The 18732-nt window shown below is 37.5% G+C and overlaps 1 protein-coding gene across 1 annotated transcript; it reads left to right on the top strand.

Moving 5' to 3' along the window:
• The first annotated feature begins 9193 nt into the window (after nt 1-9193).
• LOC149124713 (natural killer cells antigen CD94-like) lies at nt 9194-14761 on the top strand. Its single transcript, XM_089304855.1, has 3 exons — nt 9194-9352; nt 11300-11406; nt 14035-14761. The coding sequence occupies exons 1-3, from the start codon at nt 9311-9313 to the stop codon at nt 14162-14164; spliced, it is 279 nt and encodes a 92-aa protein (XP_089160981.1). The 5' UTR covers nt 9194-9310; the 3' UTR covers nt 14165-14761.
• Nucleotides 14762-18732: the final 3971 nt, after the last annotated feature.

Below are 18732 nucleotides of genomic sequence, written 5' to 3'. Positions count from 1 at the left end.
CATTGTGATCCCAATCAAAATGCCAAAACATTCTTTGCAGATCTAGAAAAAATGATGTTAAAATACATATGGAAACTCTAAACAGCTAAAGCATTCATATACAACAGAAAAGAAAGCTGCAGGCATTTCAAGACATACTACAAGGCAGGTATAATCAAAACAGTCTGGTACTCCTACAAAAAAAAAAAAACAGGTGGATAGAACAATGGAACAGAATAGAATCTCCAGAAATCAATCCACACTTCTACAACCAACTTTCTTTGACAAAGGAGCTAGAAATCATACCTTTGAGCAATAACAGTCTCTTCAACAAATGGTACTGGGAAAAACTGGATCTCCACATGCAGAAGTATGAAGTAAGACCCCTGTCTTACATCTCACAGAAAAATCCACACAAAATGAATCAAAGACCTAAATCTGTGACCCAATACCATCAAATTACTAGAGAAACTGGGGAAACTCTGCAAGACATTGGCATAGCCAAAAGCTTCTTCGAAAAGACCAGAGAAGCACAGGTATTCAAAGCCACAATTGGGAAATGGGATTACATCAAATTGAGGAGCTTCTGCTCTGCAAAAGAATCACTCAGCATAGAGAAGAGACAGTCGACAGAATGGGAGAAAATATTTGCAAACTATGCAACTGATAAAGTATTAATACCCAGAATCTATAAAACGCTCAAAAAACTCAACCATAACTAACAGTCTAGCTATGATAGACAAAGAACTTGAACAGACATTTTTCAAAATAGGAAGTACAAATAGTCAACAGACGTATGAAAAAGTGATCAGGATCACCAGCCATCAGGGAAATGCAAATCAAAGCCCCAGTGAGGCTTTGCCTCACCCCAGTTAAAATGGCTCTCCTACAGAAATCAACAAACAACATGCTGGTGAGATGTGGGGGAAAAAGTACCCTAATCCACTGTTGGTGGGAATGTATACTGGAGTAGCCACGGTGTGAGACAGTATAGAGATACCTCAGAAATCTTAACATAGACATCATATGACCCAGTCATCCCATTTCTGGAAATTTATCCAAATGAAATGAAATCAGCATGTGAAAATTATCTGTACCTATGTTTATTGCAGTCCAATTCACAATAGCTAAGATGTGGAAGCAACCCAGATGTCCATCAAACAAAAACTGGATAAAGAAATTGTGGATATGTACAGCTTGGAAAACTACGCAGTGAAAAAAAGAAATCCTGTCATTTGCAACAAAATGAATGCAACTGGAAACATCATACTTAGTAAATAACCAGTCCCAAAAAGGCTATCCCATATGCTCTCCTTGATCTATGGTAACTAATAGAGTACCAAAGATGTAATCTATAGAAGTGAAATTGACACTTTGAGATGTGATGACTTGGAATGGCCCTTATGTCAACTGTTGAGGAACAGTTGTGGGTTTTTTTTTTTTTTTTTGTATTATTTGTTGAACACGTTACTTAGGGTAAGGTTACGTATATGAAGTTAATTGAAAATAGATCTTAGTCAAAAATAAGATGGGGAATACAAGAGGACAGAGGAAAAAGGATGGGAGTGCCAGTGGGAGGCACGGAAGGGTGGGAAGAATGACTATTCCTAAATTTGTATGTATGAAATACATGAAGTCTGTATACTTTCAATAAAAGGTTTCTAGGTAATAAAAGAAACTTTATTGGGTAAAAGAGCTTTTTCTTAGTTACTAGCAGAAAACAAGTTAGCCAACTTAGTGACCATGAAGCATGGAGATGGGAGTAAAAGCAAGATCAGCACTTCCTGTAGTGTGTGTGTGTATAGCAGGTTTAGGTATGAAATGAGAAAGTGCAAGTACGAGATAAAAATGGCTTACTATACGATGTGCTAACAATAGCTCCAGAATTCTCTATTTTTAGAGCAAACTACTGTGTTAAATTATATAATTAAATATATTTTTGCCTTCTCTTAAAAAGCAACAACAAAGAAAAGTCAGTTACAGAGAATGGAGCAAAGAGAGAGGTGTTCTATCTGCTGGTTCATTCCCCAGGTGGCAATAATTACCAGGGCTGGGCTAGGCTGAAACCAGGAGCCAGGAGCTTCATCCGGGTCTCCCACATAGGTGGTAGAGTTGCAAGACACCTTCTTTTGCTTTTCCCAGGCCATTAGGGAGCTGGACCAAAAGTGGAGCCACTGAGACACGAACTAGTAGCTACATGGGATGCTGGAGTCACAGGCAGCATTTTTATCTGTTGTGGCACAAAGCCAACCCTCATTCTTAACCTGCTCAGGTTTTTGAGTCAAAAATTCTCAGATAACAGCTCTTTGAAGGCTTACAACACTTTCTCTGTAATGACACATTCCATGTATAGAAGTGTGCTTAAAGAGATCATGGAAAGTGATATGATAATATTACTATACTTCTTTTAAGAAGCAACTTTTAATTTTGAGGAAATTTTAGATTTATAGAAAAGCAGCAGAGATAATACAGAGAGGTCAAATACTCTGCTCAGCTTGTTTACCCTCATGTAATCATCCCGCATTACCATACAATGATACATCATACATTTGTCAAATTCAGGAGGCCCCTGTTGGTCTGTGACCATTAATTACGTGTCAGACTTGATCAGGTCTCATTCATTTCTCCATGGATGTCTTTTGGCTCCAGGACCCAATCACAGTTCCCACAATGCATTTACACACCATGTCTCCTTCATTTCCTAGCCGTGTTCACTTACTTTTGATGCTACCTAGCAAGTAATACATTGAATATCTTTTAAAATCTCTGGAAAATTAAACATTTAAGAAAGCTCTTTTTTTGGCATTGTCACACCCACCAAAATGGCATTCAAAGGATTGCTAGAAAACCATAAGAGTTATTTTGACATTTCCTGTATAGCAACCAAACTCAACTTACTATAATTCCATAACTGTATACTTGAGATGGGAAGTCTGGGAAACCAGCATGAGCAGTTGTCGGTATGAGGAAGCATCTGACTTTTCACTATGGCTCTGCTTCTGCTGACACTTTTATGATACTATAGAAGCAAAGTAAAAAGTGATTAGAAGAATGAAACAAAAGCCCAAAATTTCAGACACTAACGACAAAACTGTAAAAATAATCCCAATTAGACTGATTATACTGATATATTAGTTACTGAGCAAAAATTTCATGTAAATACTCTTAGTGTCAGAAATGAAGCAGACCATGTCCTCTCATTTTTCACTCCTTGTTCACACAGATTCTTATTTATTTCCTAAATAACCAATTTGTCCCTATTTTTTCATTGTAATATAACAGACTATTGAAGTAATCATTTCTCACACTCATTTAAATTTTTACCAACTTTAAATTAAAAATACATGGAAATAGAGGTTTATAAGAAGTAATTTAAAAATTAAAAACATTTTCTCCTGGATCTTTGTTTTTTTAAAATTATTTCAAAACTGTATGCACTCCAGGTTCATATATTTAAACTATTCTGCTGCTATGCATCCATGAGCAGTTCTCCTGTTCTTATTTTATGTACTAAGACATTCATTTCATCTTGGGTTATATCTTGGTTTCTACTACGTTACCAATGCTTCATTATTCAATATAATATTGTTTTTTTTTTTCTTGTTTGGAGTTGTGATACCAGCTAGATTAACCTGGTATTAAATAATGTCCCAAAATGGTACTTCAGTGGACCTTAAAGAGTATATAAATTTCATATAGAAAAGAAGTAAAGAAAATATTCTGAGAGGTGCTAAAAATAGATTGGTATTTTTGGGTGTAAAGATGTGAGGGTGTTTTAATGACAGGTGAGAGGTTTGGTGATAATATAATTAGCCAATGAATAATAGTTGTTAGATTAGAGATATACGTTAGCTGTACAGAATAATAATTATTTGTGAGCCTGGAAGATCATAGTTCCTGGCCATGCCTTAAAACTAATGTTTGCCTTTAGGAGAAAAAAATAAAAAAGAGAAAGCTTGGTTGCCTGGAGTATTAAAAAAATAAAAAAACCTTCCTTAATACATTTATTTATGTGAGAGACCTACCTCCTGAAGAGAGTTCCTAGTAGAAAAATAGAGGAAGCCAAAAGCAAATCAAAAAAAAAAAAAAATGGTAGAGAATCTAGCTTTGTTGCTGTTAATTTAAAGGGACTGATGAGGGAAGGAATTTCAAGACACAGGAAAATACCTTCAACATAAATAAAGGAGGAAGCTGATACAGACATGGATTTCAGCTGATGTTACTCACTTTCTTGAGAATTAAAAGTGTGAGAACATTGAGAGCTTATTAGGTGTGAAGATCCATGTGTTGGATCTGAAGAAAACAATCGCTTTTGTTACAAACTAGCACCTACTTCTAGGGTTAATTAGGGCATAGGGCTGCTCAGTGGATTAAACAAATAGCTTTTGAATTTTGACAGCTATGGCTGTAATTAGTGGATCAGAAGATTTTGACTTTGATGCTTTAAAAAGAGCTATATTTAAGCCCATGCAACATGTTAAGTCTTTCAGTTGCTAGAGCTGTCTCTTCCTTATTTAAGGAGAATCTGTTTCTTCAGATAAGTTGAAGAGAATACAAGTGGAAAAAGTGCTGTTTTAAATCAATCAACCCAGGATTGTATGCATTTATATTTACTGTAAAATAATCAGACTGGATATTCTTAGGGTGGCTTTTTTAACATATAGGCCAATGTTTGTGCATATATGACATTTCTCTATGTTTACCAGTTATATAACAGTTGCAGATTTTCCATATACTATAAAAGGGAAGTTGAAGAAATCAGGCTAAGCAGGATATGGGTGTTTCTCTTTTCATATTTTACAGGTTTAGTAATGTTGTTGTTAACTGTTCCCTAATCTCATGCCTGTTTTTTTTTTTTTTTCATTTTCCAAGCTCTATAGTAATTGCTGTAGGTAGATTTTAAATGACCATACAACTTCATTTTATTCTTCATGGCCTTTCTGACACATGGGTGGGGACAAGTGAGACACTGACACCACTGGAAACTTTCTGTGTGGGAATATCAGTGTCATGTGATCGTCTGCACCTTCACACAAGGTCTCTGTGAGGGACGGTCTCACACATCAGGACCCGCCTGGTCTCACAGCAGAGGTGAAGCCAGCAGAGCCGGGACGTGCTCGCCTGCTCCTGACCAAGCCTGTGCTCCAGCTGGGGACATCCCAAGGTACAGTCACAGACAGCAGCTACTGTGGGTGTGTGAGTCCATCTCCATGTCGCCTCTCACCCTGCTGATGGCAGAGGAATAGAGTAGCTCTTGGTACAGGAGAGATGTGTGGAAAGGTGGGGTTAAACTATGATGCATGTTAACATCTTAAGTTACCTTATTCTAGAGGAGAAGGCAGGAGTGGATCAGAATGAGAATTTGTCAAAAAAATTAAACAGTGAGACGTGAAATTTTTTAAAATTGTCACTTGTTTTGTGGTATATTTATTTCCTTTTATAAGACATTATATATGTACTTTTATTTCTCATCACAATGGATGCTATTTTTCTGGCTAGCAATGAGTAACCCAAACTTTAAATTACCTTAGCATGATGTCACTTGTGATAAAGTTTGAAACTTTTGTTAATATGATTATTTTCTATCAATAGAAATCTAGTCTAATATGTAATAATTCATTTTGTTGATATTTATGTATATAGATATAAGACATAACAGCACAAAAATCAGTTATCTCAGAAAATATATGACCTTGAGTTAAGATTTTTTAAAATATTTTGTTTATGTATTTAGAGGTAGAGTTACAGACAGTGAGAGGGAGAGACAGAGAGAAGTCTTCTAGCCAATGGTTCACTCCCCAGATGGTCGTGATGGCTGGAGCTGTGGGATCCGAAGCCAGAAACCAGGAGCTTCTTACCAGTCTCCCATGCAGGAGCAGGGGCCCAAGATCTTGGGCCAACTTCTACTGCTTTTCCAGGCCACAGCAGAGACCTGGATTGGAAGAGGAGCAGCCAGGACTAGAAGGGGTGCCCATATAGAATGCTGGTGCCCCAGATGGAGGATTAATGCACTGTGCAATGGCACAGGCCCCTGGAGATATATTGGGAATATTTGTTTCTCATTTATAATTTGAAGATCTCAGCTTTCGGTAGACTTGCTGTTAGAATTACAAGTGATGCTTATCTCAGTTAATGATATTTTCATATGCCCCAACCTTGAATCCCATAATTTCTTCATTTTCTCAACTCTAAGGTCATATCCATGAAGGTTAGTGACTATCAGGATGAGATAAAGGAGTGCTGGGATGTGAGAGAATATGATTCAGCAACATGGAGTGTTCATTGAATTAGTGTGTGTGTGGATGTGTGTGTGTGTGTGTGTCTCATGTAACAGGTGCTTCTGTCATATTGTGCTGATCATTTGGAGCTAATACATGTACGGAGTATCAAGTTAATTTTTCAAGAGAAAGTATAAATTTGGATATTTATGTACAAATTATATCCATTTGCAAATTTTGGCAACTAATTAAGTTATTTTAAAACAGTTTAAAAGTTTAATACAGTATGTCCATAATCTGAATAGGATCTCTCTTCTAAAACATCACAAAAAGGAATTTAAATCACTTTTTCCTGGGCCAGCATTGTGATGGGGTGGGTTGAGTCAGCGCCTGCCATGCCAGTTCCCATATCAAAGTGCTCGATTGTGCCCTTGCTGCTCTGCTTCAGATCGAGCTCCCTGCTAATGTGCCTGAGATGACAGCACAAGATGACCCAAGAGTCTGACCCTCAGCTACCCATGTGGGAAACCTGATGGAGCTCCTGGGTCCTGGTTTCAGCCTGGCCCAACCCCTACCACCCAGCCATCTGGGGAGTGAACCAGTGGAGAGAAATTCTCTTTCTAACTTTCTCTCCATCTCTCTCTCTCTCTCTGGAAATCTATGCCTTTCAGATAAATAGGATAAATTTTATTAAAATTCTTTTCTGTGATTTCCAGAATTACTGTGATCATAGTTCACTTTCTACAGGCCCGAGTGTGTATCATTCCTGTAGCTCTCCCGTTATTCGTGAATCTATTATGTCTCGTGAAACATCTCTGGTCCTTTCTGTGTTTTAGCCTGAAGCTCTTAGAAATGACTGAGGAGAAAGTGGCATACTCAGAACTGAAATTGTCTCACGCAAAGAAAAAGGAAGGCAAACGACATCTAGCTCACAAAAAAAGAGGTAACTTTTCTTGTTTTCTGATTTCTGAGAACATAATGTCAGGTAGAAAATAATTGACATATTTAAATGCCATATCTATTCGATATGGAATGTCTAGTTCTTTAATTGTTTTATATTTGGGAGATTCATTTATGTATAATAACAATGAGATTTTTGATCAGAATAAATATGTGATTTTAACGCTAAATTCCAGCATAAATGTTCATTCTGCTTAGGTTCTTATCTGTTTAACAAGCTCATTATATACCCCCCATTTTTAATTTTTTTTACAGAAAACCTATGCACAGTAATCCTGGGCATCATCTGTGCTCTGCTCCTGCTGGCAAGCATAGGGTTAGGATATATGTGTGAGTATGTGCACCTGTGTGGGTGTGGGAGGGCAATAAAAAAAAGAGAAGGAAATCGATTAGCCCAAGAAATGGTGGATTTTAAAAATACGAAGTCTTTTTTTTCTTTTTAGTTGGGGTCTAGAATATGGACACTGTAATAGATTATTGAACTGCAGGAAGAGTCACGCTTTTTGTGAAGGGGACATGAAGGGACTATGTATTTGATATTGCTAGATTTTTACAACCAGATAAAATTTAATGTTGGTGCTTAGGGGCATCATGGAAATGAAAAGATTCTGTTGTGCAACAAACACTTGAGTGATTTTTTTCAAATTATTTATTCGAGGGACGGATGGAGGAAGAAAGAGAGAGAGAGATTACACCTGCTCGTTTTCAAAGTTTTAAAGCCTGCAACAGTGGGGACTGGGCTGCGTCACAGAAATGAGACAGAAATGCAAACGCTCATGTGGGTGTCAGCGACCCATTCACTTTGAGCCATCACCACTGCCTCCCAGCATCTCCATGAACAAGAAGCTGGAATCAGGAACTGGACTGAGGAAGCAAACCTAGGTGCCTGATATGGAAAACAGGCATTCTAAAAAAATAGAACAATATGCTTTTTATTTTACATTTTTATTTTCAACTTAATGGAAGAAACTGCTGTTTCTCTAATAGATTTTTTTTACATGCAGAGTTAAACAGTGAGAGAGAGAGAGAGACAGAGAGAGAGACAGAAAGAAAGGTTTTCCTTTTTCTGTTGGTTCACCTCAGAAGTAGCTGCTAAGGCTGGTGTGTTGTGGCCAGCGCACAGCGCTGATCCGAACCAGGAGCCATTGCTTCCTCCTGGTCTCCCATGCGGGTGCAGGGCCCAAGGACCTGGGCCATCCTCCACATTTTGCACATTAGAAACTGCTACATGAACTCATTATGCAGGGCATATTTTATGCATTCATTATACATACAGGCAGATCCCTTATGTCAAAGTGTAAATGCTAAATGGAGTCAAATGCTGAGAAATCATTTAGAGATGGCATAAAATCTAGTTCAAGTTTTTAATTTTGTTGTTTTCTATTTTATGAAATGACTACTACTGTTTTATATGCCTTAGAATGAATAGATTTCAAATTACAAATAATCGTAGTTATCTATAAAAATCTATTTTATGCCTGACACTTCAAAATATTTTAACCTTACGTTTTCTATGATTGTATTCCCATGTAGTCATCATCATATTCTTTCATATCTAGAATTATAGGATATGATCATAATTATCTGTTGAAGTCATTTGTGTGGTTAATTTTGTAATGTGGATTGAAGCTTTTCAGAAGTGTCCTAAATGCACAACACAAGATATGGGAAACACAAAAGAAAAAGATACTTCCTCAGTACAGCTCGAAGACCATTCAGTGGTGCCATCTGGTAGAGGTTTGTACTCAATATTTAAGTTAATCGCCAACAGGTTATTTTTCATACACTTACTGCCTTCTGCCCATTTCAATATATAAACTTTAAAAAGTTGATATTGGATCTTATGAGGAGTATTAATTTTACTCTCCTCACTAAATCTATTTTTAAAATTATATTTAACTAAGTATTCGAGTTTCAAAAGATGTTTAGGTTCAGAAAAAAACTTATTTTATGCTAATTCCTTTTAAAGAATAATTAAATACCTAAAATCTTGTTTTCTAAATGGCCTGGTATTTTGGGATGGGGGTGGCTTTTGTTTTGAAGAAACAGCCTGTGGCTCCTTGCAAGGAAGACCCTTTTGCTGGACAAGAAACTGGTACTATTTTTCTAAAGAAGAGGTAACGTGGGATGAGAGCAGGAATTTATGCCGGAACATGAATTCTAGCATTGTGAAGATTGATGACATCCAGAAACTGGTATGTTCACTTAATTAACATTTATGAGAAGCTTGCGAAGACTGAGTTAGGCTGCCTGTGTAGGCTTTCCTTGAGTCTTACTTGACTGCAGGGTGGAAACACTTGTATTTGTAGAGGGGAAGACATGCTTTAAGGGACCTAAATAATTTCACTTTCTATAGTAGCAGAGGTGGCTTGTTGTGTGTGCCATGGAATTAGATTTAGTCCTTACTATTTATGTCTTTACGATTTGTGAAATGTAAGAAAAACACCTGAATGAGTAAATTAGTTGGCACTTAATTTTAGTGATTCTTCCTATCCCTAGAACAATAAAGTATATTTTAAACTTTCCTCTATAATATCTCTACACCTTTCATAGATGTAAAAAAAAAACATTATAATGTTCTTCTTATAAAATTTAACTAAAGTGGAAAAATAATGGAGAAATGGAGAGAATAAATTTCATTTAGGTAATAAAATCAAATTTTTGTTTAACATTTGAGTACCCAAGGAAAGCATTTAAAAGGAATACAATATAACTGAAATAATTATGTAATATACACTACTGTTATGTTTACAGTGTTTCTGATCCTTGAATGCATTATTTCAGTGCATAAAAGCTATGAAATTGGTAATGCCATTCCCATATTTTAGACAAGGAAGAAGCTCAAGGAGTTTAGTTTGTTTGCCTTTGCTCACATAGTAAGTTAATTGCATAATCTGCTTTAAAATTTGTGGCTAGAGTTCTGATTTCCATAGCTGTATGGAGAGACATTACTTAGCCATTCTCTAGGTGATGGGAATTTGGGTTGTTTCCACTGCTGTTGTGATGAGCAGCTCTTCATTAACCATCCTTAGACACGTCAGCTGTGCACGTCTTTCATGTGTCTCCTCTGCAGTTCATGACAAACCGCTGTATGAGTGCAATTATTGGGTGGTTCCAATTTTACAAAATGATTCCACAATATTTTTCAATATGTTTTTCCTGATAGTTTTGAAGATAATCTATTGATTGCTACCATCCTAAAAACTTGTGTTCACTCTCTCTAAAGTATTACCTTGTAGCCTTGTTTGTCTTTACTTGATCTCTAGTGAACTTGATATCCTTGAATGTTTATTGTTCATGTATGTTTTGTATGAAACATTCACTCTTGATTTTTCTTCATGTTTTTCTTTTGGATGATTTTTTTCTAATTGATTTATACAAAGTACTTCATTCCTTCTTTTTTTTAAAGAAATTATTTTTTCTCTTCTTTTTTTAAAGTTTTATTTATTTATTGGAAAGTCAGAATTACACAGAGAGAGGAGAGGCAGAGAGAGAGAGAGAGATCTTCCATCCGTTGGTTCACTCCCCAGATGGCTGCAACGGCCAGAGCTTCACCGAACCGGAGCCAGGAGCCAGGAGCTTCTTACTGGTCTCCCACGAGGGTGCAGGGGGCCATGGACTTGGGCCATCTTCTACTGCTTTCCCAGGCCATTATAGAGAGCTGGATTGAAAGTGGAGCAGCCTGATCTTGACCGGCGCCCACATGTGATGTTGGGCTTCAGGCCAGGGTGTTAACCTGCTGAGCCTACTGCGCCAGCCCCAGCTACTTCATTACTTCTTAGAACTACATTACTGTATTTCTAGATTTGTAACTTTACTTCCTATGTTCTTGAAGGTGTTTTTTGATGAAGAGAAGTTCTAGATTGAGCGCATCCATACCTACCTCTCTCTTTTTTATTACTATGCTTGGAGATTTTTGTGTCTTTCTAAAAAGTCCACCATGGCCCTTTCTTGGTATCTTTCAAGCCACAAAGATTCAGGAGATTCAGACTTTTAGGTCTTTCACTTCCATTGATTCTCTGCACAGCAAATGAGCAAGGATTGTCTTAAGTGAAATGATTAGTATTTTGTATAAGTCCTTAGTAGATAAAAAGCTATTATTGATGTAATGAGTAATATTAGTTATTCTAATTTATGCACAGATTTTCATGCAATCACAAATCAAATACACTTACTGGATTGGACTCTATAAAAAAGGAGATAAACATGAGTGGATGTGGCAGGACAGCACAAAACTTGCTCAGAACCTGTAAGTTTGCATTTCACCTTCTATGCATTCAGTTATGTTTTTTTCTTAGCAGTTGAAGCATGGATTATAGGCTAACACCAGGTAATGATTCTTAAAGACTTTAAAAATGTCCTTAATTCTATATAATCTCACATCTCAGATGACAGATGAGATGACAAATAAAAATCTCAGAGCCCTAAATAATCAGCCCCAAAGGCATTATTTTTCCATTGTCCTAAGGGAGAGTCCTTCCAAACATAATAAGTTAACATTGTTCTTTTATGTGACATATGTTGTATTTGCAGGAGAGGTTGGAAGAGAGGGATGAGAACTTGTTTCTAAACCCAGCTCTCCCTTTAAATGCAGTTTGTAGCTGTACACCTGGTGTCTGTTAAGACTGAAGTAGATTCATTTCCAAAAAATCATTAAGATCTTAAATCTGTATTCTACAGACTAATATTTTTCATGGCATTAAATTTCAGATGTTCACAAAATTATTTGTAACTCATAGTATTAAAATGACATCGTTTTTTCAAAAATGAGTAAATAAAACTGCTGCAATGGCACCAGGGAGTTAGGGATGCAACTAAATGTGGTGGGGAAATCACATCGTGTACTAGAGCATCCTCAGTGCCATGAGCACTATTCAGTCCCTGCTGGGTCAGGGAGTACAGTTTTGTGTGTGGGGAGTGGAAGGAAGAGATTTTATGTTTTCAATAAGGGACGCACAAGTGATCTCAATGCGATAATGGTGTTGGTATAATGATTTAAAGGAGGTGAATGAGAAAGCTAGGGGAGCTCCTTGATAGGGTAGCATCCTGGGAAGAAGACCTACTGGTCTAGAGAGGGGGGAGAGCATTTAGTTTGCTCGAGGAAACAGCAGGAGGATCTGTGATGCGGGAGGAATCTGAGTAAGGATGGAGAAGTAGGTCAGAGAGATGACATGGATGAGATCACCTAGGAATGAGAGACCACAGCAAGACTTTGACTTCTTCATGAGTGTGGTGATTCACTTTTGGAGGTTTTTGAGCCAGGGGATGACAAGAAAAACCTTCCTATTTTAGAGTCCCCTGGACACTGTGTGGTCCTTAGATGGTGAATGGGCGATACAGATTACAATTAAGGGAGTCACACTGAAAGTCAGTTGTCATCAACCAAGTGAGAGATGGTGGTGGTTTGGTCAGGACAGGTAGGGAGGGTGCTGGGGAAACGGGCCCAGATGCCAGACCTACTGTGAAAATGTGTGAGAGAAAGAGAAGTCAGAGCTGGTGCCATGTTTTAATCATGAGACTAGAGCTGTCATTAACTGTTATAAGGAACATCAGGTATTAGTTTTAGTTAGGAGTTTGATACATCCATTATAGATTTTGATTTCTGTGGGCATGTCACATAGACACGTTGGCACATGATTATGAAGTTCATGTAAAAGTTTTGTGGTGCTGATGTGTACTTAGTGTGTGTCAGTGTATGTAGGGGTGTTAACACTACGAGATGATATTCTGAGTGCTATTTTATGCTTTATTTTATTTGAAAGTCAAAGTTAGAGAGAGTGAGAGATCCTCCATCTCCTCGTTGACTCCCCAAATAGCCACAACAGCCAGGGATAGGCCAGGCCAAAGATAGGAGTCAGGAGCTTCATCCAGGTGTCTCATGTGGGTGGCGGGTGTCCCAGGACTTGGGCTATGTTCTGTTGGTTTCCCAGCACATTGACAGGAGCTGAATTGGAGGTGGAGCAGCCATGAATTGAACCAGAGCTCATATGGGTTGTTGGCACCTTAAGCAGCAGCTTTATTCACTGTGCCACAGGGCCAGCCCCTGTTGTGAGGGTTTTGATTGATGGGATATCCAGGACCTGATCCCTGGGTCTCCCAAACATTTAAGATGTTGTGGTGATGAGGATAATTACAAAAGGGTCCTAAGAAAAGTGAAATAGAAAAGAGGAAACCAGGAAAGAGTAGTGGGATACCTAAAAACGGCACAACTAAAGTAATGTCCAGAAGTAAAATGGTTGGTGATTTCTTGCCAATAATAATTTTGTGACTTGAAATTATTATTATTGGACTCATATATCTGGTGGAAAATTCATATTATACACTCTTTCCATATATCATAGCATAGTCCTATAACTTAGAATCCATGTTGAATATTCTCATTGTCCAGCTTCACAAAATACTAATGCTCTGTTTGGTTGACAAGACATGAGCTCAGAGGGAGTAAAGTCACCTTGTGTGTGAAATGCCAGCCAGCTCCTCCTAGTACTGAAGGTGAGAACGGGGCTGTGGCCTCCTGCTACCTGCCCATCAATCTGAGTCACAGGACACTGGAGCTGTCACTGTATCTAATTATAATGCGTCATAAAAACCTTACCTTATTAGTAACTCCCGTGAGTTTCACAAATCTCAGAAGAATTTCCGGAATGTGCCCATCTAAGTCCTGTCCACTGTGTCCTTTCCACCTCGTCCTCATCTCCAATCAAATACCAGCATGAACTGTACCTTAGCTTTAGAAATACTTACACCTTATTATTCAGCACCTGTACATCTGTCAGAGGGATTTTGTGTTCACTTAATAATCACACACACACACTTAATTGGTGACAATGAAATTTTGCCCAAAGAATGGTATTCTAAAATATATTCTCTCATATAGGACTTTCCATCAGTCTTATAAGATGAATGAAAAATGTGGGTGCCTGAAGCCACGCTATATTACTAGTGCTGATTGTTCAAGACCTTTTCGTTACATTTGTGAGAATAATAAGCATTTCTTCAATAATTAGTACAACTTTTATGGAAAGCAGTATGGAGATTTGTCAAAAGACTGACTCAGCTATTCGTCCTCTTGGAATATATCCTGCAGTAACAAAGTCAACAAGGAAAGAGATACCTGCACTCCCATGTTTATTGCATATCAGTGCTTAACAGATATATGGAATAAGCATAGATGTAATTAACTTATTACTGTATGAAGAAAATGTAATATATATGTGTGTCTATATATGATATATACAGGATATAATATGATATATTACTCAGGCATGAAAAAGAATGAAATTCTGGGAATTGCACCCAAATGAATGCAACTGGAGATCATTATGCTAAGTGAAATAAGGCAGACACAGAAAGATTAATATCAACCTTTTTCTCATATGTGGACTTTAATATAAAACATATAAAAGCCATGTGAATATTATTATTACTATACATATTCATATAAGTATTTACTCCACTGGATTGTATCATATACATAACAATGCCCCTCTTCATATTGTGATCACTGACATGAATCCCATATTATGTGATATTAATATTCCCATTTTCAAGCAAAAACAGTGTATTTATGTATGTATATAATATCTCCATATGAAGTGAATTTGGTAAGATGTTAAAAATCGTTAAATAAATTTAAACATAATTATATTTTATTTTTGACTGACACATGGAGAGTAATTATATAGGGTTATTGGGAATAGTATGATATTTAATACACATTTGCAATATCAATGATCCACTAAGGGCAACTAGCATGTCTATCAACTCAGACATTTATTACCTCTTTGTATTGAGTATATTCAAAATCAGCTTTGTTAACTACCTTGACATCTTCAAGTAATTGCTATAAGACATTAGAAGTTGTTCCTCATAACCAGTTGCACCTCTGTACCAATCACCATCTTTTTACAATCTGTCTCTGCTTTATGCTTCTAAGGCTCTGGTAACCACTCTTCTAGTCTCTGCTTTAAGATCAATGTTTTAGCTTCCATATAAAAGTGAGAACATTTAGGGCGCTGGCTCTGTGGAGCAGCGGGTTAACGCCCTGGCCTGAAATGCCAGCATCCCATATGGACGCAGATTCTGGTCCTGGCTGCTCCTCTTCCAATCCAGCTCTCTGATATGGCCTGAGAAAGCAGGAAGATGGCCCAAGTGCTTGGGCCCTTGCACCCATGTGGAGACCCAGAAGAAGCTCCTGGCTCCTGATCTCAGAACGGCGCAGCTCTGGCCATTGTGGCCAACTGGGGAGAGAACCATCGGATGGAAGACCTCTCTCTCTCTCTCTCTCTCTCTCTCTCTCTCTGCCTCTCTCTCTCTGTGCAACTCTATCAAATAAATGAATAAATCTTAAAAAAAAAGTGAGAGCATTTAGTACTCATCTTTCTGTATGTTACTTACTTCACTAAAAGCAAGGTATTCTGATTCTATCCATGCTGCTGCAAATGACAGATTTTAATTCTATTTTATGGATGAATAATATTGTATTACGTCTATATACAATGTTTTTTTTTTCATTAATAGACACTTAGGTTGACCCCATATCTTGATTACTGTGAACTGTCTGAAAAAAACATGCAAGTGCAGAAGATTCTTCAATACATGGAAGTCAATTCTTTTGGTTACAAATAGAATAGTGGGATTGCTGGATCAAATAATAATTCCATAATTAATTTTTGGTGATATAACCAATCTGTGGTGGAAATATCCCTACTTGATGGATTCGTGATTCTCACTTTGGGATTTCTAAGAAACTATTTGGATCCCTGCCCCCCCCACTTTTTGGCATCTCAGTTAAATATTCTTTTTCTTAATAGTTCCAATTAGTGTTTGATGGAGAATAAAGCTTCTGAGCTCTGAAGATCAGCATGGTTCACTTCACAATGCAGGTTGATAACACTCTCCAATACTACTTGCTACAGCTTGTGGGAGACCTGCCATACACAAGGATAGAGCCATCTGTCTGACACAAGAAAGAAGGAACAGAATAAACCCCACCACCAAGGCCAGGTAATTAGCATATGCAGAAGACTATGACAACCAGGGCAACAGGCAACCAAGCCTGCTCTCTGCTAGGTGCTTAGAAAGCACCGAAGAGCAAGCAACAACTGCTTTCTTCTACTAGTATGTAAGGTCAAGAACCCTTAAAGAAAGTTTCTCTGTGTTTCATGAATGCAAAGATTATGGGTGGTTGAGGTGTAGCATGAAAAACCTCTACCAGTATGGCAGAGTCAGCATAAACTGAGGGGCCAGCGCTGTGGTGCACTAGGTTAGTCCTCCGCCTGCGGTGCTGGCATCCCAAATGGGCGCCAGTTCTAGTCCCCATTGCTCCTCTTCCAGGCCAGCTCTCTGCTATGGCCTGGGATAGCAGTGGAGGTTGACCCAAGTACTTGGGCCCCTGCTCCCAATGGGAGACCAGGAGGAAGTACCTGGCTCCTAGCTTCGGATCAGCGTAGCTCCGGAAGTTGCAGCCATTTGGGGAATGAACCAATGGAAGGAAGACCTTTCTGTCTCTCTCTTTCACTGTCTGTAACTCTACCTGTCAAATAAATAAATAAAAAATATTTAAAAAAAAAAGAGAATTCAACTTCTGTTTTGTGATGAGCATAGCAAAAAAATTAAGCCCAAACCACATGAACTCCTGAGTAGCTTGTCTGTTTTGCCTACACTAACTGCTCCAGAGGATATGTATCCATTGTCAGATATAAATACTGTTTATCACTAGCTCCCAAATTCTATAAAAAATGGAGCAGCTTTCAAGAAAAGAGGTGCCTGAGGAGTAAGGGAAAGAACGGTAGCAATGCTTGGTCCAGAAATAAAGTTGGTCACAGATGAGATTCAGAAATTATTCTAAAATTTTGAAATTTTAAGATATCAATTTAAAAGAGCTATAATTAAAGTGATAAAGAGATTAATAGGAATAATGCATAACATGTGTGACTTGAAAATGTACAAAAATTTCAATAAAAATGCTGTAAAGAAAAACAGGGCATCAGAGTTGAGATATCCCTTCCATGGAGTCAATGCTTAAAGAAAAATACAGGAAACACAGAGATAGTTTAAAATGCTATCCAAACGGAAGAACAAATAAGTAAAGGGTGAGAAAAGGAACAAAGCAATCAAACTCTGTGGGACAGCATCAAAATATTTAGATAAGCTTAAATTGGATTTCAGAATGAAATAAATGATAGAATTTGCAGAAGGAATATTTGAAGATCTATCAACTGAGAATATCTTAAAAAATATATATCAAGTCAAAGACTGAAGAATCAAGGGGTATAATACCATAGGTGGGCACTGTAGCACATTAGAGTTTCAGAGATCTGCAGAGACTGGGATCCTAGGACCAAGAGACTGCTCTCAGGCTATGTAGATGCCACATAATCACAGGGTGCCAGACTCCCTTAGTCATAGGGGGCTGAGGATCTGCTCTCCGCCTTGCAAGCCTCCCCGTCCATCAGGTGAGATGCCCATCTCCAGACCATCTGCAGACAGATGAGAAATTATCACAGTAGACAGAGATAGTAAACTAAACTGAAATATTAGAAATGAAGAATTCAATTGGTGCTCTGCCTTGGCAAGTAGAGTCTAGAGCTTCGGTGGTGGAGGGGAGGGAAGCAACACTTCCTCACTTGCTAAGTGTAACAACCGCTTAAAGAAGGCCAATTCGTCTCTCTGAGCACTGTTTTCTACTTCAGTTAAAATGGTGTACATTTAAAATCACGTCATAAATAAGAGTTCAATTGTTAAATCAACAACGGGAGTCACTATACACTTGCTCCCCATGTAGGATCTCTGTCCTTAATATGTTGTATTATGCAAATTAACGGTAAAACTACTACTCAGACAGTACTTTATACATTGTGTATCTGTGTGGGTGCAAACTGCTGAAATCTTTACTTAGTATATACCAAGTTGATCTTCTATGTATAAAGATGATTGAAAATGAATCTTGATGAAGAATGGAATGGGAGAAGGAGTGGGAAATGGGATGGTTGTGGGTGGGAGGGAGGTCATGGGGGGGAGCCGTTATAATCCAAAAGTGGTACTTTCAAAATTTATATTTATTAAATAAGTTTTTTAAAAAGTGTGTTTCTTTTGACGAAAAGAGTTTTTTGTGCTAAAAGATTTTGTTTTCACAAGTTGTTGGAAATATATATTATGAATAAACTATGAATTTCAATATTTTGCTTATGTGTTTAGATTTTATTTTAAAATCCTAATAAAAGGTGATATTGAACTAATCCATGATATGAATATACAGCTTTTATTTCTTTCGGAGTCCCCAAAAGTTAAAATACATTTCAATTTTTTTAGCTTTAAGATGTTATAATGTGAAACACATTTCAGGATTTTCTTAAATCTATCTGCCAGCTGTTGAGTGCACTCTCATCTATATTGTCTGATGATAAATGTCGTATGAGATTTTAAAAATGTGTTTGCTCAACATTCTTAAATGTATGCAAATGTGCAGATTAAATATTTGGCTGCTTAAATTTAAAATTATTGTTCAAAATTGTTATATTAAAGCACAAAGAAGAACTATTTCACCATCTATAATCATAAAACTCTTAAACAT

This window comes from Oryctolagus cuniculus, chromosome 9 (assembly GCF_051225735.1).
Source record: "Oryctolagus cuniculus isolate XC-2025 breed Fujian yellow rabbit chromosome 9, ASM5122573v1, whole genome shotgun sequence".
NCBI classification, from domain to species: domain Eukaryota; kingdom Metazoa; phylum Chordata; class Mammalia; order Lagomorpha; family Leporidae; genus Oryctolagus; species Oryctolagus cuniculus.
This window is presented reverse-complemented; position numbering and strand designations above follow the sequence as displayed.